At 67.0% G+C, this 24408-nt stretch overlaps 1 protein-coding gene across 1 annotated transcript; it reads left to right on the forward strand.

Moving 5' to 3' along the window:
- The first annotated feature begins 6060 nt into the window (after nucleotides 1-6060).
- On the forward strand, nucleotides 6061-21458 carry COL1A1 (collagen type I alpha 1 chain). The gene is made up of 51 exons (XM_054801734.1): nucleotides 6061-6271; nucleotides 7852-8046; nucleotides 8238-8272; nucleotides 8368-8403; nucleotides 8492-8584; nucleotides 8672-8740; nucleotides 9316-9360; nucleotides 9619-9672; nucleotides 9874-9927; nucleotides 10054-10107; nucleotides 10295-10348; nucleotides 10455-10508; nucleotides 10602-10646; nucleotides 10883-10936; nucleotides 11041-11085; nucleotides 11286-11339; nucleotides 11664-11762; nucleotides 11850-11894; nucleotides 11974-12072; nucleotides 12300-12353; nucleotides 12445-12552; nucleotides 12802-12855; nucleotides 13031-13129; nucleotides 13329-13382; nucleotides 13467-13565; nucleotides 13797-13850; nucleotides 14215-14268; nucleotides 14372-14425; nucleotides 14539-14592; nucleotides 14875-14919; nucleotides 15019-15117; nucleotides 15368-15475; nucleotides 15848-15955; nucleotides 16075-16128; nucleotides 16241-16294; nucleotides 16402-16509; nucleotides 16605-16658; nucleotides 17077-17130; nucleotides 17344-17505; nucleotides 17661-17768; nucleotides 17915-18022; nucleotides 18240-18293; nucleotides 18394-18501; nucleotides 18707-18760; nucleotides 18882-18989; nucleotides 19090-19143; nucleotides 19329-19436; nucleotides 19517-19799; nucleotides 20479-20669; nucleotides 20750-20992; nucleotides 21076-21458. The coding sequence occupies exons 1-51, from the start codon at nucleotides 6190-6192 to the stop codon at nucleotides 21220-21222; spliced, it is 4362 nt and encodes a 1453-aa protein (XP_054657709.1). The 5' UTR covers nucleotides 6061-6189; the 3' UTR covers nucleotides 21223-21458.
- The last annotated feature ends 2950 nt before the right edge of the window (nucleotides 21459-24408 follow it).

Below are 24408 nucleotides of genomic sequence, written 5' to 3' on the forward strand. Positions count from 1 at the left end.
GGGGGATGTGGGGATGGATGGGGGGGATGGATTGGGGGGGTGTGGGGATGGATTGGGGGGGGCGTGGGGATGGATGGGGGGATGTGGGGATGGATGGGGGGGATGGATTGGGGGGGGATGGATTGGGGGGGGATGGATTGGGGGGGTGTGGGGATGGATTGGGGGGGGCGTGGGGATGGGGGGGGGAGTAGGGATGGATGGGGGTGTGTGGGGATGGATTGGGGGATGTGGGGATGGTTTGGGGGATGTGGGGATGGATGGGGGTGTGTGGGGATGGATTGGGGGATGTGGGGATGGTTTGGGGGGGCCGTGGGGACGGACGGGGGGGGTGGGGATGGGGGTCAGAAGGATGAGGGGACCCGATGGGGAGCAGCAGGCTGCGAGGGAAGAGTTAACCCCCCCTCGTCCGTGCTGGTCCCCCGGGCAGGGAACTGGGATGAACTGGGGGGAGCAGGGAGGGAGGGCTGGGAGGAAGGTGCTGACGTGGGGCTGGGCAGCGGCCCGGGAGGAGGAGGAGGAGGAGGAAGAGCTGGGCTGAGCATGGCTGCTGCTTGGGCCAAGCTCCAGCTGGAGGGACCCCTGGTCGGGGGTGGTGGAGCTGCAGGGGCCGGGTTGGGGGGGCCGGGCGGGGGGCACCAGCTCCCCCTGCCAGGCCCCAGCTGAGCCCTGCCTTCCTCTGGGGTGGACGGATCCTGCCCCCGCAGCCAGCCGCCCCCCAGAACCTCCCAGCCCCATGGACCCCGAGACCTCCAACTTTGGGGACGCCCCCCAGGGACCCAGCGCCCCCAGCACCTCCCTGGAGCGGGGAGTGCCCATGGCAGGGCTGGGGGGGTGGAGGTTCGGGGACCCCCTGGGCAGTGGGACCTCTGAGCACCGGTGTCCTCGCACCTCCCGGGAGCCCGTGCACCACCGGCCTTGCACACCCTGCCTGCCTGGCCCCCACCCGTCCGTCCTCCTGCCCCCCATCTGCCTGACCCCGCCACGTCCCGCCTGTGCGGCTGGAGGACCCCAGCCCCAGATCTAAACAAATCACTTGGAACCCAATAACCCCCCAAACCACACCCCCATCAGCCCACCCACCCAGCAATGTCACCCCAACTCAAATACCCCAACCACCAACCCCAACAGCCTGAGCACCCCAACCCAACAACCCCAACCAACCCAACAACCCACCAAGCCCAACCACCTGACTCCCCCGGCTCAACAACCCCAGCCAACAACCCAAGAACCCCAACCAACCCCAACCCAAGAACCCCAACCAACAACCCCAACCCCAACCCAAGAACCCAACCCAACAACTCCAACCCCAACCAACAACCCCAACCCCAACCCAAGAACCCAACCCAACAACTCCAACCCCAACCCAACAGCCCCAACCCAACCCCAACTCCAACCCGACAACCCCAACCCCAACCCAACAGCCCCAACCCAACCCAACAGCCCCAACCCAACAGCCCCAACCCAACAACCCCAACCCAACCCCAACCCAACAACCCCAACCCCAACCCAGCAGCCCCAACCAGCTCCCGATGCCCCGCTGGGAGTGAGCCCCCCCTCCCTAAACCGGCAGTAGGGGGGATTGGTGTGGGACTTGCCCCATGTCCTTGGGGAACCAGGGAGCTGCTGCCCCTCTCGCTGGCAGGGACCCTGCACCTCCGCTCCCCACACGCCATCAAGCCTCCAGTCCCTGAGTGCCGGGGCTCGTCCCGTCCCTCCCGGGGGGGGCTCTCGGGGTTCACACACACAGTTTGGGGTACGGCAGCACCTGGGGTGACCCCCCCCGACACTGGGCTCCTGTCGGCCAGGGCGGCAGAGGGTGCGAGGCGGGTGCCGGCAGCCCCACAGCCCGGCCACGTGGCACCCGAGCCACTGTCCCAGCCAGGCCCGGGCGGCCGCCCAGCCCGCGGCGGCTGAGGTCACCGGAGGAGCCGCACCGGCACACGGCCCAGCCGGACCCCGGTGCACAGGGACCCCCCGCACCCCCAGCCCTGGGAACGGACCTGGCAGCCCCCGGGGATGCTTGTCCCGGGGTGCAGCAATGGGGGGGTGGGGGGGTACCCCCTCCAAAGGGACCTGGGGGGGGCTGGGGGGTGTGTGTGTGTGTGCTGGGGGTGCCCCCGCGTCCCTCCCGGTCCCACGGTCCGGCTGGGATAGGGCTGGGGAGCATCGCCCCGTCCCCAGGCTGCCCCGGGGGGGCGTGGGGGGGCCACGGGCGGGAGCAGCAAATTCTTCAATGAAACCGAAAAGGAGAAAAGGGGGGGGGGAGAAAAAAAGGAAAAAAAAAAAAAAGAGCAAGAAGCGAACTGGCAACGGAAAATGTTCAGCGTGGAGCTCGGCCCTCAGAGTTTCCATCCCACTCTGCGAGCCCAGACGGCGGGGGCCCGGGCCGGGCTGCTGCTCCCCGCCTGGGGAACGCCCCCCCAGCCCCCAAAAGCCCCCAAAAGCCCCGCTGACTCCCGGGGGTTGCCCCCCTCCAGCCCCAGCTCCGCTCTGGGCCCCAGCCCTGTGCTGGGGGGGTGCAGATGGGGGGGTTGAGCCCCCCGGGAGGGACCCAGCCCTGGGATTTGGGGGTGCAGCTGAGGTGGGGTGAGCCCCCAGGAGGGACCCAGCCCTGGGAGGGGGCAAAGCTGAAACCCCAACCCCCCCCCGGACCCGTCCCAGGCAGAGGGACCACCTGCACTGCCCCCCCCCACCCCTCAATCTGGGGGTCCCCGTGCCACCCCCGTGGGGACACGAGCATCCTATTTCGGGACCCTCGGGCAGCCGGTGCCCCTGCCGAGGAGCGAGGAGCGTCGTGGCGCTGGCAGCCCAAAGGCCAATTAAGCAATTTGCCCTGCGCCGGGCGCTGGAAATAGCCGGGGGAGTCGCGGCCCGTGATTACGGGGTTTCGCCCCACCCGCCACAATTGAGGGTGCCGAGGGCCCGACGGCCACCAGGAATAGCCGGGGCGGTGCCGGGCTGCGGGCTGCGGCCAGGCCGGGGAAACTGAGGCACCCAGCACCCACCACGTCCCCATGGGGGGTGAAAAAGGGGGGGGGGGGGAGGGTGTGTGTGCGGTGGTTTGGGTTCGAGCATGGTGGGGTGGTGGGGAAAGACACCCCCCCACACACTCCCCCCCCCAGGGGCTTTTGGGTGCTGGATGGTGGGTCCCTGCTGGGGACGCCGGGGTCCCTTGGGAGTGGGGGGGGGGTGTGCTGCAGTGGGGACCTCAGTGGGGTCACACCCCCCCCCCCCACCATGGGGTCATCCACCTGCGTGTCACCACCAGCTGCCCCCCGGACCACCGCCCCGGGCAAAGCCGCCGAGCTGGGGGGACCCCGGTGGCCCCGGCGGGGACCCAAGGGCCGGAGCTGGGTGCGGGACGGGGAGCGGGGCGGGGGGGGGGCCCCGATGCAGCGCTGGCTCCCAGGGCTGCTGAGCGGGGAGGGGGGGCAGAGAAAAGGGAGTTAATCCGATCCATGTGTCCGCGCTGTCGAGGGGAGTTAACTCACACCAGATGCCGGCGTCTGCTCCAGCTCTTCTCGGCGCAGGCAAACAAGCCCCCGCGCCCTCCTCCCCCCGGCCCCGGCAGCTCTGTTTTTCGGTAGGTCCTACCCAAAAGGGGCTGGGGGCAGCCGGGGGCTGGTTGCCGTCCCCTGTCCTCACCCCCCCCCCACCCCCCCAATCCAGCCTGCATCACCCTGGATGCGGTCACCGGCTCTCTGGGGCATCCACCAACTTTTTGGGGTGACCGTCGAGGTTTTGGGGTGACCACTGTGTTTTTGGGGTGACCACTGAGGTTTTGGGGTGACCGCCAAGGTTTTGGGGTGACCACCGAGGTTTTGGGGCAGCCACCTCCATTCCCGCAGCATCCGCTGCAAGTCCAGTTGGCACCAGTGAAACCAGTGCAGGCTGTGCGGGACAGGGTCTCGCAGACCCCCAAAGGCTGGGGCTGGCGGGAGGTGGTTGTGGGTGACCCCCCCCCCCCCGTGCCCGTGTCCCCACGGAGCAGGACGGCCCCAGGTGGGTGCCACCCCCCCAGGCAGGACCCGGCATCCCGGGCATCCCCCATCCCGCACCCCGCACCCGCAGGAGCCGGCCCAGGCCTACGCTTGGCGTCTCCCATTCCGCTTCCTAGGGTCCTGATGGCTTTTCCAGGCTTTTTTTTTTTTAAAATTCTTTTTTTTTTTTTTTTTTGTTAAAGTGGGATTTCTTCCCTTTCCCCTCCCAGCCCCCAACCCCGCATCGAACCCTCCTGCATTCCTGGGGCGGGCGGCCGGGGGCTGATGAGGTGGCATCGTCCCGTTCCCCCCCCTTTTTTTTTTTCCTCCCTCTCCATGCATATAAAGAAAAAAAAAAAAAAAGAAAAAAAAGAGGAAAAAAAACCCAAAAAAACCCCGATGACATTCTTTTCTTTTCTGTCATGCTGCAAAAATTAAAGACACATCTTCAGGCTGGAGCCCGGCCAGGGGTTTTCGAGTCGCCGCGGCATGATTGGAGGAGTCTTCGCCTGCAACGTGTCTCGGATGCATAGATACAGGGCTTGAGCGCCGGCCAGCTGCTCCCTGCGCGCGCACGCGTGTCCCCGTGTGCATGCGTGTGTGCGCGTGTGTGTGTGTGTGCAACCCGCGCAGAGAACTCCTCCTGGGGTGGGTTTTTTTTCTTTGCATTTAATTGCAGACTGGAAAAAAAGACCTGGAGAGGTCACCAGCGCAAGGGTGGGTTGTTTTTTTTTTTTTTTTTTGCTCTATCGACGTGTCTCTTCTCCCCCCCCCAGCCCTGTTATTTCATTGTTAAATTGCATTGATTTATTTTTTCCTGTTAAAAAAAAAAAAAGAAAAAAAGAAATAATAAAGAAGTAACTTGGTGGGAGCTCCCGCTCAGACGTGGTTTCCCTCTGCGATGAGTCCAGTGCTCCCAGTGCTCCCAGTATGCTGATGAGCGTTATGGTGGAGGGGGGCATGCAGAGGCGCCAGGGCTGTACCCAGCTCTTTCCTCGCCCTCCAGCAAGACCCCAGCCCCGTTTCCCACCCCTTTTCCCTAAAAAAAAAAAAAAAATCACCCCTTAAAAGAGGGGGTGACCCCCCCCCGCATGCCACATTGCCCTCGCAGGGCTCCTTCCCCCTCTCCGTCCCCGAGCTCCAGGCGGCCTGGTAAATACGTATATTTTTTTGGCGTGTAATTACACCCTCCCCAAATTGCACGGTAGATTGTGGATTATTGTCAACGAGCTTTTGCTTTTTCCAACCAACGTGGCTCCTTCAAATGTGGAAACGGCCGTGGAGGCATGCCAGGAGGGGAGCGAGGGGAGTGGGACGGCCAGGAGGGAGCGGATTGAGGAAAAGAAAGGAAAAAGATGGAAAGAGAGGGGGGAAAAAAAGCAAGCGAGTGGTTCTTGGGGGTGTTTTGGGGGTGTCTGCGGGTGGGGGTCCCGCCTGGGGATCCTCACCCAAGGGATGCTCCGGGCGCCTGGTGCTCACGCCCTTGGCCTTTGCACGGTGCCGCGGGTTCGGTCCCACTGCACGAGGGTCCTCGTGGGGATGGGTGGGTTGGGAGGTGGGTGCCGGAGAGCCCCGGGTGTGGGGGTGGGCCCTAGGGTGGGGGTGTCGCAGGCGGGAGCGGGCGTTGGCAGAGCCCCGACCCCCCGGCACAGCACCCGGCGTCGCGTGGCACCGGGGTCCCCAAAGTGCCACGTGCCACATCGCCTGTCTCCACCCAGCCCAGCCGCATCCAGCCCCTCTGACACCTCAAAATGTGCAAACACCCCCCCCCCCAAAACCCCCCGGCCCCCTCAACCTCCCCCCAAACCTCCCCCCACCCCCAGCATCCCCTTCCCATCCACCCCACAGCCGCCGCTTCCCAGCCCCGCTCCGGGACGACACGCGTGTGCACGTCTGCGTATGCGTGTGCACGAACGGACGGGTGTGCGTGTGTGGTGGGCGGGGGGGGTTGGGGGGGTGCGAGGGGTGCCCCCCGACTCGCTGGGTGCCGCTGATTGGCCGAGGGGCCGTCCAAAATTCCCCGGTTGCGACGGGTCCCACCTCTCCCCGCCGGCGCACGGTATATAAGGGGAGGCGAAGGAGTGGGCAAGGGCAGTAGGAAGTTTCTGCTGGGGTCTGGATTTGGAGCTCCAGAGTCGGATCGGCCCCGTATGACCCCAACCTAAGAACAAAAGAGACCCCAAAGAGTCTACATGTCTAATATTTAGACATGTTCAGCTTTGTGGATTCTCGGTTACTGCTGTTGATAGCAGCGACTGTACTACTCACCCGCGGGCAAGGAGAAGAAGACAGTAAGTAGTCGGCGTCGGTGACGGTGCTGCCCGCCGGCGGGATGCGGGGGGGCGGCCGGGGATGGGGTCGGGCGGCATCTTCGACGCTTCGCCCTGCTGCCGTGGGGTCGGGAAGGATAAAGGGGTGGTTGGCGTGCGGAGCGGAAAAAGAAAGAAAGAAAAAAAGAAAAAGTTTGGGGAAATTGCAGGGTGGGGGGGAAGAGGAAAAAGTGTGTGTATGGGGGGGATTTGGAGTTGGGGGGTGAAGGGGTTTTAGGGGGTCCGTGCTGGTGCGGAGAGTTGGGGCGTCCTGCCAAGAGCGGGAGGAGGGAAGGGTGGAGAGGAGCCGGCGGGGAAGGAGGGAGCCGGGGAGGAGGAGGCAGGGAAGGGAAAGGGGGGAAAGAGCGCGGGAGAGAGCGGCGAGGGGGGAGAGGAGGGGAGAGGGGGGGCCCGGCCCCGGGATCTGCAAAAGCCATCAGGAAAGAATTAGAAAAGTCTGGGATGATTCATAAGGAAAACGTTTCGGCTGCCCGTGAAGTTGGGGCTGGCCAGACGGCCCCGCTCGGCCGCCCCGGGACGGGGATGTCACCCCACGGCCTCCCCGGGGGCTGCACCGGGGACGGGGCTCGGGGGGGGACGGGGGCACGGCTGGGGTCACCGCCCCCCCACCGCCGGGTCCCCCCCTGCGCCCCGCTGGGCTGCCTGCGCCTGCCTGCGCCTGCCACCTGCAGGCGTGGGGACACGGGGGGACCCTGGGACCGAGCCAGGCCCGGGGCGCCCGCTGCATTTTGCCCAATTTTGTCATTTGGGGGGAATTTTTTTGGTGCCCTTTTTTTTTTATTTTTTGCATTTTGCACTCGACAAGATCCGCTCTGCGTTTTGCATTTGCCAGTCTGCGTTTTGCCTCCTGCGATGCCCCTTCTGCATTTTGCCTTTTGCAATCTTTTGCATTTTTGCCTTTTTTTTTTTTTTTCTTTTTCCCTTGCCTTTGCCGAGCGGAGGTGGCCACAAGCCGGGACAGCCCCGCGCCCCCCCCCCCATCCCCGGGACCCTTCCCCACCGTGGGGCCGGCCGTGGGTCCTGGCGTGCCGCCCTGCCCTCCCCACGCCAGCCCCCGCCTGCCTCCCATCTCGGGACTCTCCCTCCCGACCCGTCTGGCCTCATCCAGCCCTGTCCCGCACCCGCCTGGATCTAATTTCAGCCCAGACGCTGGGGCCAACCCCCCCGCAATCCCACCCATCCCATCCCACCCACCCATCCCACCCATCCCACCCATCCCATCCATCCCATCCCCGGCCCCTGCAGATGGGGGGACACCCCCGTGCCACCCCCCTGCCCGCCGCGGGGGTATTTGCCTTGGCCCCATCCGCCGCGGGACGCAGCAACTGGCTGGAGGTTTTTGTTTAAATTCCAGCGTATGTGGGAAGAGTTTATTGTGGTGCTTTTCCTGTGTCACCGCCACGGGCTGATGAGAAACAGATGAAGGGAGAAACGCTGCAGGAGCAGAGGGGGGATGAGGGGGGGCAGCAAGAAGAAGGGCCGCATGGGGGGCCGCCGCCGTGCCCCCCGCCCTGACGCTTTCCGCCGCCCCTGTCTCCCAGTTCAAACTGGAAGCTGCATACAGGATGGGCTAACGTACAACGACAAGGATGTGTGGAAACCAGAACCCTGCCAGATCTGTGTCTGCGACAGCGGCAACATCCTCTGCGACGAGGTGATCTGCGAGGACACCTCCGACTGCCCCAACGCCGAGATCCCCTTCGGAGAGTGCTGCCCCATCTGTCCCGACACCGACGGTACCGTCTCCGTGTGTCCCCCCCGCCGTCCCCCTCCCGGCACGGGCTGGTCCCCGGGGAGCAGCGGGGCTGGATCCGGCCCTGGCTCAGCACCCTTCCCCTGGTGTCGGGGCTGTGGGGTGGGTGCGGGCTCGGGTGGGGTGGTGGGTGACGCTGGGCCCCCCCCATAATGCCCGTCCTTTCTCCCGCAGCCTCCCCTGTCTACCCAGAAAGCGCTGGAGTAGAGGTAAGGGCTCCCCCGCCCCCCCAAATCCCCTGACACCCCCCCACCCAGTTTTGGTGACCCCCTTTTCTGACCGCCCATCTCGCCTCTCCCAACAGGGCCCTAAGGGAGACACCGGCCCCAAAGGAGACAGGGTGGGTATGGCCCCCGCAGAGCCCCCCCGCTCCACCCAGACCCCCGTCCCGCTGGGGCTCACCCTCCTCTCCTCTCCTCTCCCCCCAGGGACTCCCCGGCCCCCCTGGCAGAGATGGCATCCCTGGACAGCCTGGCCTCCCCGGACCCCCAGGCCCTCCAGGTCCCCCAGGCCTCGGCGGAGTGAGTATGGGGGGGTCCCCGGCGGTGCAGACCCCCGTCGGGGGTGCTCGCACCCCGCTCACCCCCTGCTCTCCCTCCTGCCCGCAGAACTTCGCTCCTCAAATGTCCTACGGCTACGATGAGAAAGCTGGTGGCATGGCCGTGCCCGGCCCCATGGTGAGCACCGGGGTGGCACGGGTCCCCAGGGGGGGACGTGGGGGGGGACGCGGTAAGGTGTGGAGCTGGGCGAGGCGCTGGGAACGCTTCCCGTGCCGGCGGTGCTGAGGATGCTGAGGAGGTGGGAGGGGTGGGGAGGGATGGCGGACCTGGAGGTGATGGGGACAGGGATGGGGACAGGGATGGGGATTGGGGATGGGGACAGGGGTGGGGGGGTGATGGGGACAGGGATGGGGACAGGGATGGGGACAGGGATGGGGGGTGATGGGGACAGGGATGGGGACAGGGATGGGGACAGGGATGGGGATGGGGATTGGGGATGGGGACAGGGGTGGGGGGGTGATGGGGACAGGGATGGGGACAGGGATGGGGACAGGGGTGGGGGGGTGATGGGGTGGCAATGGTGCAGCAGTGTGGACAAGGATGGGTGGCACTGGGTCCAGCAGTGGGGTGTGTGTGGGGGGGGGGTGATGGGGTGGCGCTGGGTCCAGCAGTGGGGTGGGGGTGTGGATGGGGCATGGCTGGGGATGGGGACAGGGTGACATGGCATCACCGCTTTCCGTTCTCCTTGCCAGGGTCCAGCCGGTCCCCGTGGTCTCCCCGGCCCTCCTGGTGCTCCTGTGAGTATCTCCTCCTCCCTCCTCGCTCTGGGGACAAGCAGCCCCCAGGGTCCCTTTGGGGGGGGGCGGGTGGGACGGGGCGAGGGCCGGCCAGGGCGTCACGCCCTTCCCGATGGATACGGAAACACGTGGGGACGTGCGTCCTCACACTGCCGTACGGGGGGGGAACTGCCATTGCCAGCAGGGTCTTCAGGCCCAACCTTCTCATTTTCTAACCCGTTTATCCCCTTTTTATTCTTTTTTCCCCCCAACTTGCAGGGTCCTCAAGGTTTCCAAGGTCCCCCTGGTGAACCTGGAGAGCCTGGTGCTTCTGTGAGTCCTGCCACCTCCTCCTCCCCGTGACGTCCCGCAGGGATGGGGACAAGGCTGCCTGTTCCCAGCCCTGGCCGTGGCCACGCCGTCGCCGTGCCAGGGCAGCTCGGCCGGGGCCGTGGGATGGGGCTGCCGGAGCCCGGCGCTGGGTGGGCAACTGTCACCCACAGCATCCTCATGCCTGCCCTGCATCTCTCCTAGGGTCCCATGGGTCCCCGTGGTCCCGCCGGCCCCCCTGGCAAGAACGGAGATGACGTAAGTGGCCTCAGGATGGGGTCACACACCCCACCCCCCCCAAGTTTGGGCCCTGTCAGCCCCCCCAGGTGAGCAGGAGCCACCTGGCTTGGGGACGTGCCACCAACCCGGTGTCCTTCTCCTCAGGGTGAAGCTGGAAAGCCCGGCCGTCCCGGAGAGCGCGGTCCCCCCGGTCCCCAGGTGAGATGATGCTCGCTGCTGGGGTGTCCTCCCCGGGGGACACGGGAGGGGACAACCCCACCGTGGCCTGTCTGGTGGCAAAGCAAGGACGTGACACCAGCTGCCTGCCCCCCCGGGGATGGGGAAAGGGGTGCAGGGACACCCCCCGCCCCGAGCATCTCCATCACCACCTCCCCTTCTCTCCTAGGGTGCACGTGGTCTCCCAGGAACCGCCGGTCTGCCGGGCATGAAGGGTCACAGAGTGAGTGTCCCCCCCATGTTTGCAAGACTTAGGGGAAGGAGGAGCCCAGCCTCAACAGGGGTCCCCTCCTGACCCCCCCCCCTTCCTTCTCTCTCCCGCTCCCCAGGGTTTCAGTGGTCTGGATGGTGCCAAGGGTGAGCCTGGTCCCGCTGGTCCCAAGGTGAGGAGCGGTGGCAGCGTCACCCCTGTCCTCCTGGTAAAGTCATGGCTGCTCCCCCCCGAGCGGGTCCCTCAATGTCGTCCTTTCTCCTAGGGCGAACCCGGCAGCCCCGGCGAGAACGGTGCCCCTGGGCAGATGGTGAGTGCTGGCGTCCCCGGGACAGCGGGGGGTCTGGCAGAAGGGGATGGGGGCAAGACACGATGGGGAAACAGCTCATCCTTGGGGACGCTGCGGCGAGGAGGGGGTGTAACCCCCTGGACATGTTGCTGCGCGCAGGAGCGGGGGGGGGGGTGGGGGGACACAGGGGTGGGAGGAAGCCCCGAAATGGGGAAGTGTCTCTCTCGGTGACCAAACCGCGTTCTGTCCCCTCCCAGGGTCCTCGTGGGCTTCCCGGCGAGAGAGGCCGTCCCGGTCCATCTGGCCCCGCTGTGAGTATCTGGTTTGGGCAGGGCTGAGCATCCCCTGCCCGGGGGGGGCTGCAGGCACCTCTCCTGCCGGTCGGCATCGCTAATGGGGGCCTCCTCTCCCGCAGGGTGCTCGCGGTAACGACGGTGCTCCCGGTGCTGCCGGTCCTCCCGTAAGTAACCTCCAAAGCCACCCGCCCTCCACCAGCACCCGACCTCAGCTCCGGCTTCTCCGGAGGGAGATTCCCTCCCGGCTCCACCGCGGCCAGGAAATCCTGGCCAGGGGCCAGAGCTCTGCTGCCCGGAAAACTCCTCGGCACCAGATGCGTGAGGTGGGATCCCTCCTCTGACACGAGCCCTCTCTCCCTTCCAGGGTCCAACTGGCCCCGCTGGTCCCCCTGGCTTCCCCGGTGCTGCTGGTGCTAAGGTAGGACCTGCCTGACCGTCGGCTCCGGGGCTGGGAGAAACCGGTGGAAACTGGGAGTTGGTGGGGGGAGAAGGATCGAGCATCGCATGGGTTCCCCACGTGGCCCAGAAATGAGAAAACACGAAGGGCCGCAGGCTCGCTGCTGCCTGGGGCAGGGGGGCAGACGGGGACGTCCCCAGCCACGTCCCGTTGCGGGGGCTCTCCGGGCTTTGCCTCCATGGGAAAGGAGCTGCAGACGGGGGGGCGGGGGGGAAACGGGCCATGTCAGGGGGTTCCGGGCAGCCCTCGTGCTCATGGCTCTTCCTCCCTCCTCTTCCTCCACAGGGTGAAACCGGTCCCCAGGGTGCTCGTGGCAGCGAAGGTCCCCAAGGTGCCCGCGGTGAGCCCGGTCCCCCCGGCCCTGCTGGCGCTGCCGGTCCTGCTGTAAGTGGCATCTGATGGCTCCTCGCCCTTCAGCCTCACGTCCTGCTGGCCCCGGCGTAACCCTCCTCCTCCTCTTTCTCTCCGCAGGGCAACCCCGGTGCTGATGGTCAACCCGGTGCCAAGGGCGCAACCGTGAGTGTCCCTCGCCCCCCGCCTGGCTCTGGGCTGAGGGTCCCTGCTGCTCCCTCACCGCCTCGTCTGCCTCTCCTAGGGTGCTCCTGGCATTGCTGGCGCTCCCGGCTTCCCCGGCGCCCGCGGTCCCTCCGGACCCCAGGGTCCCAGCGGTGCCCCCGGTCCCAAGGGTAACAGCGTGAGTATCCCCGGACACCTCCATCCCCCTCCTCCCTCGCTTGGATCCCTTCTCCTCCAGCGTCGTCTCCTCCGGCATCTCCTGTCCCCTCCAGCCCTGCGAGCGCAGGATGGTGCCGGGGGCTGACAGATGCTGAGCACCCCCGTCCCGCTGCGGGGCCCAGGGCTCCCTTTGCCCATCAGTCTGGGGTTAAACGCCTGTTCCCCCTTCTCTCCTCCCACCTCCAGGGCGAACCCGGTGCTCCAGGCAACAAGGGAGACACTGGTGCCAAAGGCGAACCCGTAAGTGCCCCCCTCCCACCTGCCGGGGGGCTCGGCCCCCCCTGGCTCCTGCGCACCCCGTGGGTGCTCATCCCTCCACCTCCCTCTTCAGGGTCCCGCTGGTGTCCAAGGTCCCCCCGGCCCGGCCGGCGAGGAAGGCAAGAGAGGAGCCCGTGGTGAGCCCGGCCCTGCTGGGCTTCCCGGCCCCGCCGGCGAACGTGTGAGTAGGAGCAGTGCCCGTGGCCCCGCCACGTCCCTGTCCCCGTCCCGTCCCCCTCCCATCTCCCAGCGGCTGAGCCCCAGGGGTGCTCGGGGACGGGCACCCACCACGGTGGCACCCCCAGCCCCTTCCAGTGGAGCATCTCAGGGACACCAGGCTGCTCCCACCGGTGGCCGGGACCCACATCGGCACATTGCCCCCCCAGACCACCCTGTGTCACCGCACTGACCCCTCTCCTGTCCCTCGCAGGGTGCTCCCGGCAGCCGCGGTTTCCCTGGTGCTGATGGCATCGCTGGTCCCAAGGTAGGCGCCCGGGTCTCCCTCCTGCCTGTCCGGGCGAGAAAGCCGTGTCCTCGCGGCGGCAGTGGGGACGCCGGCCGTTCGTCACCCGTCCCCGCACGGTGACACGGCTGCGGTCCCCATGCCCGGGTGCTGTCCCGCAGCTGGGGTAACCCCCGTCCCCTCTCGTCCCCTGCAGGGTCCCCCTGGTGAGCGCGGCTCCCCCGGCCCCGCGGGCCCCAAAGGATCTCCTGGTGAAGCTGGCCGCCCCGGCGAACCCGGCCTCCCCGGCGCCAAGGTGAGCACGGCAGGGTGACGGGCACGCTGGCAGGGGGCTGCGAGGAGCCGCGAGCCACGTCAGTGCGGCCCCCGCGGCCCCGCTCCGGGGACTGCGGTGCTCTCCGTGCCGGTGCCGGTGGCGGTGGCCGGGCCGTTGGCGTTGGCCGGAGCGTCTCTCGGGGCCCTGAGGCCCTAACCCCCCTCCTGCTCCCTTGCAGGGTCTGACTGGAAGCCCCGGGAGCCCCGGTCCCGACGGCAAGACTGGCCCCCCCGTAAGTTGGTCCCCCCCGATGCCCCGCTCCTTCCTTGCCTCACCATGGGCTTTGTTAACGGGGTGCTCCCCCCCCCCATAATAGGGTCCCGCTGGTCAAGACGGCCGCCCCGGCCCCCCCGGCCCCCCCGGAGCCAGAGGTCAAGCCGGCGTGATGGGTTTCCCCGGTCCCAAAGGTGCTGCGGTGAGTGTGAACGGGAGCTGCCTCCCGCGGGGCCCACGGGGGATCCCCACCCACCGGCCGCTGCCCCACCCAGGACGGTGGCTGCGGGTGGGTGCGTGCCCCAGGAGGGGTGGCTCAGGGGACGTGTGTGTCCCCCCGGGAACGCTGCGCTGGCGCATCCTCCAGCCCACGGCTCGTGCCCGCGGGTGTTGTGGTCCCACCATGGGTCTCATCCTGCTCTCTTGCTTTTAGGGTGAGCCCGGCAAACCCGGCGAGAGAGGTGCTCCTGGTCCCCCCGGCGCTGTTGTAAGTGTCCACCGGAGCCTGGCCAGCCCGCGTGGGCCTGGCAGGGAGCTCCCCCCCGGCATGGGGTGGGCTGGGCTGCGGGACGGCTGAGCCGGGGCCGGGGAAGGCTCCGAGGATGAGGAGGGCAGCGGGCTGAGGCAGCTGGGGCTCCCGTCCCGCGGCTGCCAGCGGCTTTGGAGCGGGGACAGCAGGGAGGTGACGTGGCCGCAGGCAGCTCGCCACGGCTTCGCCCGACCTTCGAAGGATGCTACGGCCGCATCCAGCCCCGCTCCCCGTTCGGGGGGGGGTGCAGAGTCCCGCGGGGGCATCGCTCGGCCGCAGGTGGGGGCTGTGCGCTGAGCACCCTCTTCTCCCTCTTCCACAGGGTGCTGCTGGCAAAGACGGTGAAGCTGGTGCCCAAGGTCCTCCCGGCCCTACCGTGAGTGTCAACAAGCCCTCGGCCAGCCACGGCCGCGCACGGCCACGGGAGAGGGGGCTCGGGAGCCGACTGCCCCCCCTCACGCTTGTCCCGTCTCCCCCAGGGTCCCGCTGGAGAAAGAGGCGAACAAGGTCCCGCTGGTGCCCCTGGCTTCCAGGTGAGGGGCGTCCCCTTCCCCTGCGAGGGGTGGGGGGTGACGTCGTTCCTCTCCTTGTCCCCTTTGGTCACCCACCGCCGTGGTGTCTCATCGCTCCTCTTCTTCCTCCCCAGGGTCTGCCGGGCCCCGCTGGCCCCCCCGGTGAGGCTGGCAAGCCCGGTGAGCAGGTGAGTGTGGGCGAGCACGGCTGCGGCGTGGGACCGTCCCCGTCCCCTCCCCATCGCCCGCTGCCAGCCGGCGCTGGGTGCTGCTGACGGGGTGGGGTGCCCCCCAACGCACCCCGAGGCGACGTGCTCCACGCAGCCTCTGCCCTGGCAGCAGCGGGGACCCCAGCCCTGCCCTGTCCCCCCCCCGGGACCCCCTCCCTCTGGCCATCCTGGGGACCCCTCTGCCTGTCCCCAGGGCCACCCTTCCCCACCCTGACCCTGCACCCTCTCCCTCCTGCACAGGGTGTCCCCGGAGACGCCGGTGCCCCCGGTCCCGCCGGTGCCAGGGTAAGTTGAAGCCAGCGCTCCCCAGCCGGCTCTCGGCACAGCCCCGGTGCCCGCCACCCCCCCTGACGGCCTCGGCCCCTCTCCTGCCTCCCCCTCCAGGGTGAGAGAGGTTTCCCCGGCGAACGTGGCGTCCAAGGTCCCCCCGGTCCCCAAGGTCCTCGTGGTGCTAACGGTGCTCCCGGTAACGATGGTGCTAAGGTAGGTACCAGGTCCTGGCTCCCCTGCGCTGGGCTGGGGACGTCCCGGCGATGGTGACTGTCCCCAGCCGGCGGCTCCTGGGGTGCAGATGTAAGGGGCGGGGGGGGGGTGTTTGGCTTCACCCCCTTTTGCTGGGGTCGGTCCCACGGGATCGGCTCCTGCGCGGGGGCTGCAGCCGGGGTGGACTTTGCTGCGCCGAGGAAGCGCCGGGCTCTCGCTAACGGCCGTTTTCTGTCTCTCTCTTGCCCAGGGCGATGCTGGTGCTCCCGGTGCCCCCGGGAGCCAAGGCCCCCCCGGTCTGCAGGGTATGCCCGGAGAGCGTGGTGCTGCCGGCCTGCCAGGCGCCAAGGGCGACAGAGTACGTGTCCCCCAAAATCCTGATGTGCCCCCTCGGTCCTCTGCTCCCAGCCGTCCCTGGCCCCCCACGGCATCCCCTCGGAGCTGCTAAGCCGGGGCCGGTGGGCAGCAGCCCCCGTGGGAGGGGATGCTCAGTGCCACCCCCGTCCCCATCCGAGCGTGGCCCTTGGGGACAGCCCCTCGCTGCCAGCGGGAGCTGAGCCCAGCTCTTCCCAAGAGCGCGGGGGGAGGAGGATGGTCCCAGCCTCCCCCAGGGAGGGCGAAGATCCAGAGGTGCCTCCGTGCTGCTGCGCCAAAGGGAGAGGAAAGGGGGGGGGGGTGACCCTCCGGAGGGGACCTTCCCAGGTAACCCACCATCATCTTCCTCTGCCAGGGCGACCCCGGTCCCAAAGGTGCTGACGGTGCTCCTGGCAAAGACGGTCTCCGAGGCCTGACCGGCCCCATCGGCCCCCCCGGCCCTGCCGGTGCTCCCGGTGACAAGGTAGGGCTGCGCCCCAGCTGGACGCTGCACCGGGGGCCGATGTGCCCTGGCCCCCACTGCCACCCCCTCGCCACAGCCCTGACGACCTTTTTTTTTTTCGTTTTCCTCCACTTTTCCAGGGTGAAGCCGGTCCCCCCGGTCCTGCCGGTCCCACTGGTGCCCGTGGCGCTCCCGTAAGTGTCCCCCCTCCCTGGCCGATGGCCCTGCCTCGGGTGGCCATCCCTTGGTGGCCGTCGGTGGCCGTCCCCCCGCCTGGCGTGACACCATTCTCACCGTCTCCCTTAGGGTGACCGCGGCGAGCCTGGCCCTCCTGGTCCTGCTGGATTTGCTGGCCCCCCCGTAAGTGCGACGGCCTTGCTCCTCCCTGCCCTGGGGGCCTGATCCTGCCCCGCCGGGGTGATGCTGTGCCCCCCACCCCTGGCTCACCCCCCTCCGCTCTCCCGCAGGGTGCCGACGGCCAGCCTGGTGCTAAAGGTGAAACTGGTGATGCTGGAGCCAAGGGTGATGCCGGTCCCCCCGGCCCTGCTGGCCCCACTGGTGCTCCTGGCCCTGCCGTAAGTTGCCCCCCCCAACCCCCCCCCACTTGGGGTCCAGCCCCACGGTGCAGCTCACCCCTCACCCCTCTCCTGCTCCTCTTCCTCCTCCGCAGGGTGCTGTTGGTGCTCCTGGTCCCAAAGGTGCTCGCGGTAGCGCTGGACCCCCTGTAAGTACCAGTCTCATGGTGGGGAGGGGGGTTTGGGGCCCCCAGGGGACCCCTCGGGTACAAACACCCCCAGGGTGGTTTAAGTCCCCGCTGCGTCTCGCTCCGGCCCCCCAACACCGTGGGGCAGACGGGAGCTGCGGCGCTTCCAGCCCTGCACCCCCCAAAACCATGTGGGGGGGTGCCATCGACCTGGGGTGGCTCCATCCCACGGAGGGGGGGCAGAGGGGAAGGGGGGGGTCCCTTTATCCCCCCCGTCAGCCCCAGCTCCCTCCGGGAGGGATCCTTCCCTCCTGGCCGCCGGCCCCGGGGCTCCCTGCGGTGGCCCCCAGCCAGGGGACGGTCCCCTGGACCCGCTCCACTGCGGGGGTGGCGACGCCTGGCCCCGGCCCCTGGTGACCCCGGCTTTTCTCCCTGCCAGGGTGCTACTGGTTTCCCTGGTGCTGCTGGAAGAGTTGGTCCCCCCGGTCCCTCCGTGAGTACCCCCGGTGGGGCGAGAGGTGGGGGGCAGCGGGGCGGGAGGCTGCTGGATGGGGGACGCGGGACGGGAGGTGCCGGGCACTCGTCCAGGCCGCTCCGCGTGGCCGCCCTGTCCCAGTTGGCGCTGGGACACCACTGGCCGCCCTTCAGCTGGCAACTGGGGGGGTCCCGGGCCGCTGCCTGACGGCATCGCCTCCCCCCTGCTCAGGGAAACATCGGCCTCCCCGGCCCCCCCGGCCCCAGCGGGAAGGAAGGCGGCAAAGGACCCCGCGGTGAAACTGGCCCCGCTGGCCGCCCCGGTGAGCCCGGCCCCGCCGGCCCCCCCGGCCCCCCAGGCGAGAAAGGCTCTCCCGGCGCCGACGGCCCCATCGTACGTCACCCCTGCTTCGGACCCCCTCCACGGAGCCGGGGACGCCGGGCAGCGTCACGCTCCCCCCACCTGCCCGGCATCCCTCGGCCGCCCCCTCCACCGGGAGGGTGGCCCCCGCCGCTGCCGCCACCCTGAGGTGCCATTTGTCCCCGCAGGGCGCTCCTGGCACCCCCGGACCCCAAGGTATCGCCGGCCAGCGCGGTGTCGTCGGTCTCCCCGGACAGAGAGGCGAGAGAGGCTTCCCTGGGCTGCCCGGCCCCTCTGTGAGTACCGGGGGGCTCCCAGGGACAGATGATGCTGGGACCCCCCTGGGGTCCGACTCACCCGTGAGCCCCCGCGGCCGCGGCCCCGGGGGGGGAGGATGCTCGCCGGTACCTGACACCCCGCCACCGTCTTCTCTCCTCCGCAGGGCGAACCCGGCAAGCAAGGTCCCTCCGGCTCCCCCGGCGAGCGCGGTCCTCCCGGTCCTATGGGCCCCCCCGGCTTGGCTGGACCCCCTGGTGAAGCTGGACGTGAGGTGAGTGGCCGTGGGCAACCCTCGGTGTTGGGGGGCACGGACCCCCGCACGTCGGCCTGGAGTTTGCTGCGCCGAGGACTTGCCAACTCGTGGCACTCATGGATGCTGCCATAGTCGGTGCCTGGCGGAGCCGGCGGTGGGCCGAGCGGAGACGGTGCCATCCAGGCCCTCATTACCCCCTGCCTGCCCTAACGAGGGGGTCTTTGCTCCTCCGTAGGGTGCTCCTGGTGCTGAAGGTGCCCCCGGTCGTGATGGTGCTGCTGGTCCCAAGGTGAGGGGGCTGGGGAGGGGGCTGGGGGGGGGGTGGCAGGGCTGCGCTGGCGCACACTGACTTCTCCTTCTCCTCCTCCTCCTCCTCCTCCTCCTCGCAGGGTGACCGTGGTGAGACCGGCCCCGCCGGCCCCCCTGGTGCTCCCGGTGCCCCCGGTGCCCCCGGCCCTGTCGGTCCTGCTGGCAAGCACGGAGATCGCGGTGAGACCGTAAGTGATGCTCTGCCCGGCGGCCCCCGCACCCCTCCCCACCTCGGGCTGCACCCACTTGTGGAGCCAGGACTGATCCTGCCGACCCACAGGAGGGACCACCCCGGGAAGCCGGGCGAATCCCCCCTCGGGGTGACACTGTCCTGAGCCGGGGGCAGCAGGAGCTGGAGGATGCTCTAACCTGTCCCCTTCTCTCCTGTCCCAGGGTCCCCAAGGTCCCGCCGGCCCCCCTGGTCCTGCTGGTGCTCGTGGTCCTGCTGTAAGTTGATGTTCTCCTCCGTCCTCCTCGGCACTTCTGTGTCCCCATGGGCGCGGGGGCAGTGGCTGGCCTGGACCCCACTCAACACTTCTTCTTCTTCCTCCTCCTCCTCCTCCTCCAGGGTCCACAAGGTCCCCGTGGTGACAAAGGTGAAACCGGTGAACAGGGTGACAGAGGCATGAAGGGTCACAGAGGCTTCTCCGGTCTCCAGGGTCCACCTGGTCCTCCTGTAAGTCCCCCGGGGTGCCGGTGGCCGCGGGTGCTGCCCCACAGCCCCGGAGCAGAGCGGGATGCTGACGGGACCTCGTCTTGTTCCTTGCTTTGCACAGGGCTCCCCTGGTGAACAAGGTCCTTCTGGTGCTTCTGGTCCCGCCGGTCCAAGGGTAAGTCCCCGGCTGAGCCGCGACCTCCTGCCGAGGCTGGAGCATCCCGGGGGGAGAAGGCCCCCGCCGCAGGGCCGCGTCCTGCCGCCGGCGGGTTTCCCATGGGGCCGCGGGTTGGCGCGGGCAGGACGGCCACGCAGGACGGCCACGCAGGACGGCCACGCTCACCCCTCTCCTCTCCGCAGGGTCCTCCCGGCTCCGCTGGTGCTGCCGGCAAAGACGGTCTCAATGGGCTGCCCGGCCCCATCGGCCCCCCCGGCCCCCGCGGTCGCACCGGCGATGTCGGCCCCGTCGTACGTATCGGCCCCTCTGCCGCTGCCTGCCCAGAGCCGCCTGCCTTCATCTCCTGCTCACCATCCTCCTCCTCCCGCAGGGTCCTCCCGGCCCGCCCGGCCCCCCTGGTCCTCCCGGCCCCCCCAGCGGTGGCTTCGACTTCAGCTTCCTGCCCCAGCCGCCCCAGGAGAAGGCCCACGACGGCGGGCGCTACTACCGAGCCGATGACGCCAACGTGATGCGTGACCGGGACCTGGAGGTCGATACCACCCTCAAGAGCCTGAGCCAACAGATCGAGAACATCCGCAGTCCCGAGGGCACCCGCAAAAACCCTGCCCGTACCTGCCGCGACCTGAAGATGTGCCACGGCGACTGGAAGAGCGGTCAGTGTCCCCGCTGGTCCCCACGTCCCTCTGGGATGCTCTCACCTCCATCCCTCTGTCCCCTCTACCTGCTCCTCCATCTCTCCTCCGTCCCCCCCACTTGGTCCTCACCTTCCTTCCTCCATCCTGTCTCTCGTGGCTGCTCTCACCTCGCTCCTCTGTTTCCCACAGCTGCTCCTCACCTCCTTCCTCTGTTCCTCATGGCTGTTGCTCAACTCCATGCTCCACCTCCCAGATCCCTCCTACCGGCTCCTCACCTCTCTCCTCCATCTCTTGTGGCTGCTTCTCACCTCCACCCACCCTCCCTTCCTCCTCCATCTCTCACAGCTACCCCTCACCTGTCCCTCCATCCTCCGTCCCTCCTGCCTGCTCCTCACCTCCATCCTCCGTCCCTCCTGCCTGCTCCTCACCTCCATCCTCCATCCCTCCTGCCTGCTCCTCACCTCCATCCTCCGTCCCTCCTGCCTGCTCCTCACCTCCATCCTCCATCCCTCCTGCCTGCTCCTCACCTCCATCCTCCGTCCCTCCTGCCTGCTCCTCACCTCCATCCTCCGTCCCTCCTGCCTGCTCCTCACCTCCATCCTCCGTCCCTCCTGCCTGCTCCTCACCTCCATCCTCCATCCAGCGTGGCCACCTGCCTCCCTCCCCGCTCCCTGACCCCCCTCCCTCTGTCCCACAGGCGAATACTGGATTGACCCCAACCAAGGCTGCAACCTGGACGCCATCAAGGTCTACTGTAACATGGAGACGGGCGAAACATGCGTCTACCCCACCCAGGCCACTATTGCCCACAAGAACTGGTACCTCAGCAAGAACCCCAAGGAGAAGAAGCACGTCTGGTTTGGCGAGACGATGAGCGATGGCTTCCAGGTGAGCAGGGGGACGATGAGAGGGGGGACAACCGGGATGGACAACCGGTTCCGCAGTGCCTGACGCCTTTTCTCCGGCAGTTCGAGTATGGTGGTGAGGGCTCCAACCCAGCCGACGTCGCCATCCAGCTGACCTTCCTCCGCCTGATGTCCACCGAGGCCGCCCAGAACATCACCTACCACTGCAAGAACAGCGTCGCCTACATGGACCAGGACACCGGCAACCTGAAGAAGGCCCTTCTCCTCCAAGGCGCCAACGAGATCGAGATCAGGGCTGAAGGCAACAGTCGCTTCACCTACGGCGTCACCGAGGACGGCTGCACGGTGAGTGGTCCAGGGCATGGTGCTGGTGGTGGTGCTGGTGGTGGTGGGGACGTGGGACGGGGCTGACCCTGACCTCTCCGCAGAGTCACACCGGCGCTTGGGGCAAGACAGTCATCGAGTACAAGACGACAAAGACCTCTCGCCTGCCCATCATCGATTTGGCTCCCATGGACGTTGGCGCTCCAGACCAGGAATTCGGCATCGACATCGGCCCCGTCTGCTTCTTGTAAACCGGATGCCCACGCGTAACAGGAGAGAGTAATAATAGTAATAATAATAATAAAAAAAAAAACAGCCAAAAAAAAAGGAGAAAATTTCACATGGACTTGAATTTGTGTCGGTTTCTATCCAGCGTCTCTAAAACTATTTGCGTTTCCGTAAAAGAAAAACCTAAAAAATCCCCCCCAAAAAAGCATTAAACAAAAAAAAAAATAATAAAAAATAAATGACTTTTCAAACCAAATCACCAGGAAGTGGGTTCGCTTGCTTGCCCTCCTCTCCTCCTCCCCGGGGTCGGGCACTCCTCAGCCCCGAAGACGGCACGGCTCAGCTCACCGCAAGCGCCGCCGCGGCCACGCCGACCCCCCCGCGGCGCTGAGCCCCCCAGCCCGGAGCACCGGGACCAGCCGCATCCCCCCTCCAGCCGACCCTTCCCCGCTGGCCTCTCTGCTTCTCGCATCTCATTAGTATATTGATTTTTTTTTGCTGCAAGGAAGATGTTTAACTCTTGGTTATAATCTGCTTTTTGTTGTTGTTTTCCCTCTCTCTTCCCCCACCCCCTTGTTTTTGGTTTATTTTTTTATTTCTTATTTTATTTTTATTCAGGCAGCAAAATCAATTCATTCCCAAGCACATCAGGGGAGCAGCCGCTGCCCCACCGCCGAGCAGACCCGACCCTCCGCTACATATTCTCCTTTTCTGGAAGGCTACCTCACCGCTGTGCTTTGGGTTTTGGTTTCTTTTTTAATTTTGGGGTTGTGTTTGTTTCATTTTCAAGTAGTTTTAGCTTCATTTGGGGTTTTTCAGCCGTGCCGGGACTTTCCTGCCAGGTTCAGAGCAAAGGTGCTAATTTTTCTCTTAATATTTCCCTTCCCCTCTCTGTTTTGTTGCTCTGTTGATCTTTTATTTTTATTTTCCTCCGTTCAAGGTCTCTCAGGAGTCGCTGAGGTTTCTTACCCCCAGGATTTTTATCCTGGTTTTCCTTTTTTTTTTTTTTTTAGTTATCTTTTATTCTGGTCCCGCAACACCCGAGCCTGGGACCGCCTGGTGCTACAGCCTCCCAAGACGCGACTCAGCTTGATTTATTTTAATTTCCCTGTATTTTTGTCGTGTTCCCCCCCCCCTTTGCTGCCCAGCTCAACTTGTGAATTTTCTAAAGGTGCTATTTAACCCCCCCACCCATCCTGCAAGCAAATCCCGGAGCAAATGCAAGGTAGAACCAAAATCATTAAAAGCCTCGAAAGGGAAAAGGACAGCCCCGCTTTCCAGGTTAAGCAGGTGGATCTCCAGCTCCGCTCTCGTCTTCCAGCAGCTTTTTCTCATCCATCCATCCATCCATCCATCCATCCATGCCTCCATCCCTCCCTCCATCCACACATCCATCCATCCATCCATCCCTGCATCCTGCTCTCCATCCCTGCATCCCTCCCCGGGCACGGAGGGGCACGAACCCACCCCCGCTTGCCGGCCCATCTCCCGGCGGATGCTCTGGGCTCTCCCGGAGTCTGTACCTAGTTTGTATATGTATAATAAGAATTTGAATTTTTTTTTAATTATTTTTTTTTTTGACTGCTGAAATAAAGCATGTGAAATGATCCAACAAACCTGGGCTGCTCTTCGCCGGTCGTTCTCGCTCTCGGGAGTCGGGGTCCTGGGGGGTTGGGGGTGCGCTGGCGGGGGGAGCCCCTCGGCCCCGGTCCCGCTCTCGTCCTGGCTGGTCCCGCTCTGCTCCCGTCCGGCTTCTGCGCTCCCGTCCTGCCCGTCCTCCCACCCCCCAGCCCCGCCAGCCCTCCTCCTCCTCCTCCTCCTCCTCGCTCAGCCCCCCGCTGCCCTGGGGGGGGGGAGAGGAAGGAAGGGGGGACCCACCCCCCCCCAGCGAGGAAGGTTGGGCTGGATTTGGGGGGGGGGGCAGAGCTACTGCGCACCCCCGGGGAAGGGGACTTGGTTGTGTGCCCCCTCCCCGAGCGGGGGGAGAAATGGGGACGGGGGGGGACAGCAAGGGGGGCTGGGACAGTCAGCGCAGGGTGCCCCCCCAAAGTGAAGAGCTGGGCCAGGGGGGCACAGAGAGATGCCCTGAAACTGGGGCGGGGGCGGTGGGCTCCCCCTGCGCTGCCAGAGCCGGGCCACGAGGTACGGGGGGGGGGGGCCACGATGCGAGCCCCCCGCACCCACAGTGGGTGCCCCCCGCGTGCCAGCACCATCCAGCACCCGGCGTGCACGCTCACTCGTGCAAAGGGAGCCGGGCAACCACCAGCATCACACGCGTGTGCCCGGGGTGGACTGTGCCCGCCGTGTGCCACACACCTCTCCCAGGGCACCTTCGCGGTGGGCACCGGCGAGGCCCCGGCAGCACCGGGGGGCTGTGCGGGCAGCGCGGGCAGCGCGGGCAGCGTGGGCAGCGCGGGCAGCGCGGGCAGCGGGATGGGGCCTCAATGGCGCCTTTCTCCCGCCTGCCCCGGCCTGTCAATGCCTCCCCTTGTTCCTCCCCGGGCCCCCGTGTTTTCCTAACCCCCACCCTGGCGCCTGCCCCGTGCGAAGGGGGGGGCTGCTCTGAAAGAGGGCCTTTCTTCGGAGGCGAGGGGCCGGGGCTGGGCTGGGGGACCCCCGGGGGGGGGGGCGGGGAGGGGTTACGGGGTGCTGAGCGGGATGCCCGGGTCTGTGCGGCGGCAGGGGCCGGAGCGGCCGGGGGCTCCGGAGGAGATCCTGCCGGACACGGGCACCAGGTGAGCCGGGGGACACCGGGGCGCCCTGGGGTGCTATCGCGGGTCCCTGGGGCCGAGTCCCCCCGCGTCGTCCCCGTCCCCACGAGCCCCTTCCCCTCTGTGGGGCTGGGGGTGGGTGGCAGGGTCAGCCCGAGCCCTCGCAGGGGGTGCATGGCTTTGGGGGGGGGTCACGGACGGAGTAGGGTGGGAGTGGGTGCAAGCAGAGCACCCAGAGGGAGCAAAGCAGCTGAAGAGGGAGGCAGAGGGGAGCAGGACCCCCCCACACCAGGATGGACAGACCAGGAACTGCCCCCCACACCCCCCCCAGCATCCCCCCAGCCTCGGGGCGCATCCAGCTTTTGGGGCTGGCCAGGGCAGAGAACTGGCAAACTCAATGCACTGTTTGCAGCCAGAAGGAGCCCAGCAGTCAGGCTGCACCCCAAAACCTCCCCCAAACCCAATCCCCACCCCCCCTCTCCCCAAAACCACCGCAGC

The sequence above is a fragment of the Grus americana genome, chromosome 22 (genome assembly GCF_028858705.1).
Source record: "Grus americana isolate bGruAme1 chromosome 22, bGruAme1.mat, whole genome shotgun sequence".
NCBI lineage: Eukaryota > Metazoa > Chordata > Aves > Gruiformes > Gruidae > Grus > Grus americana.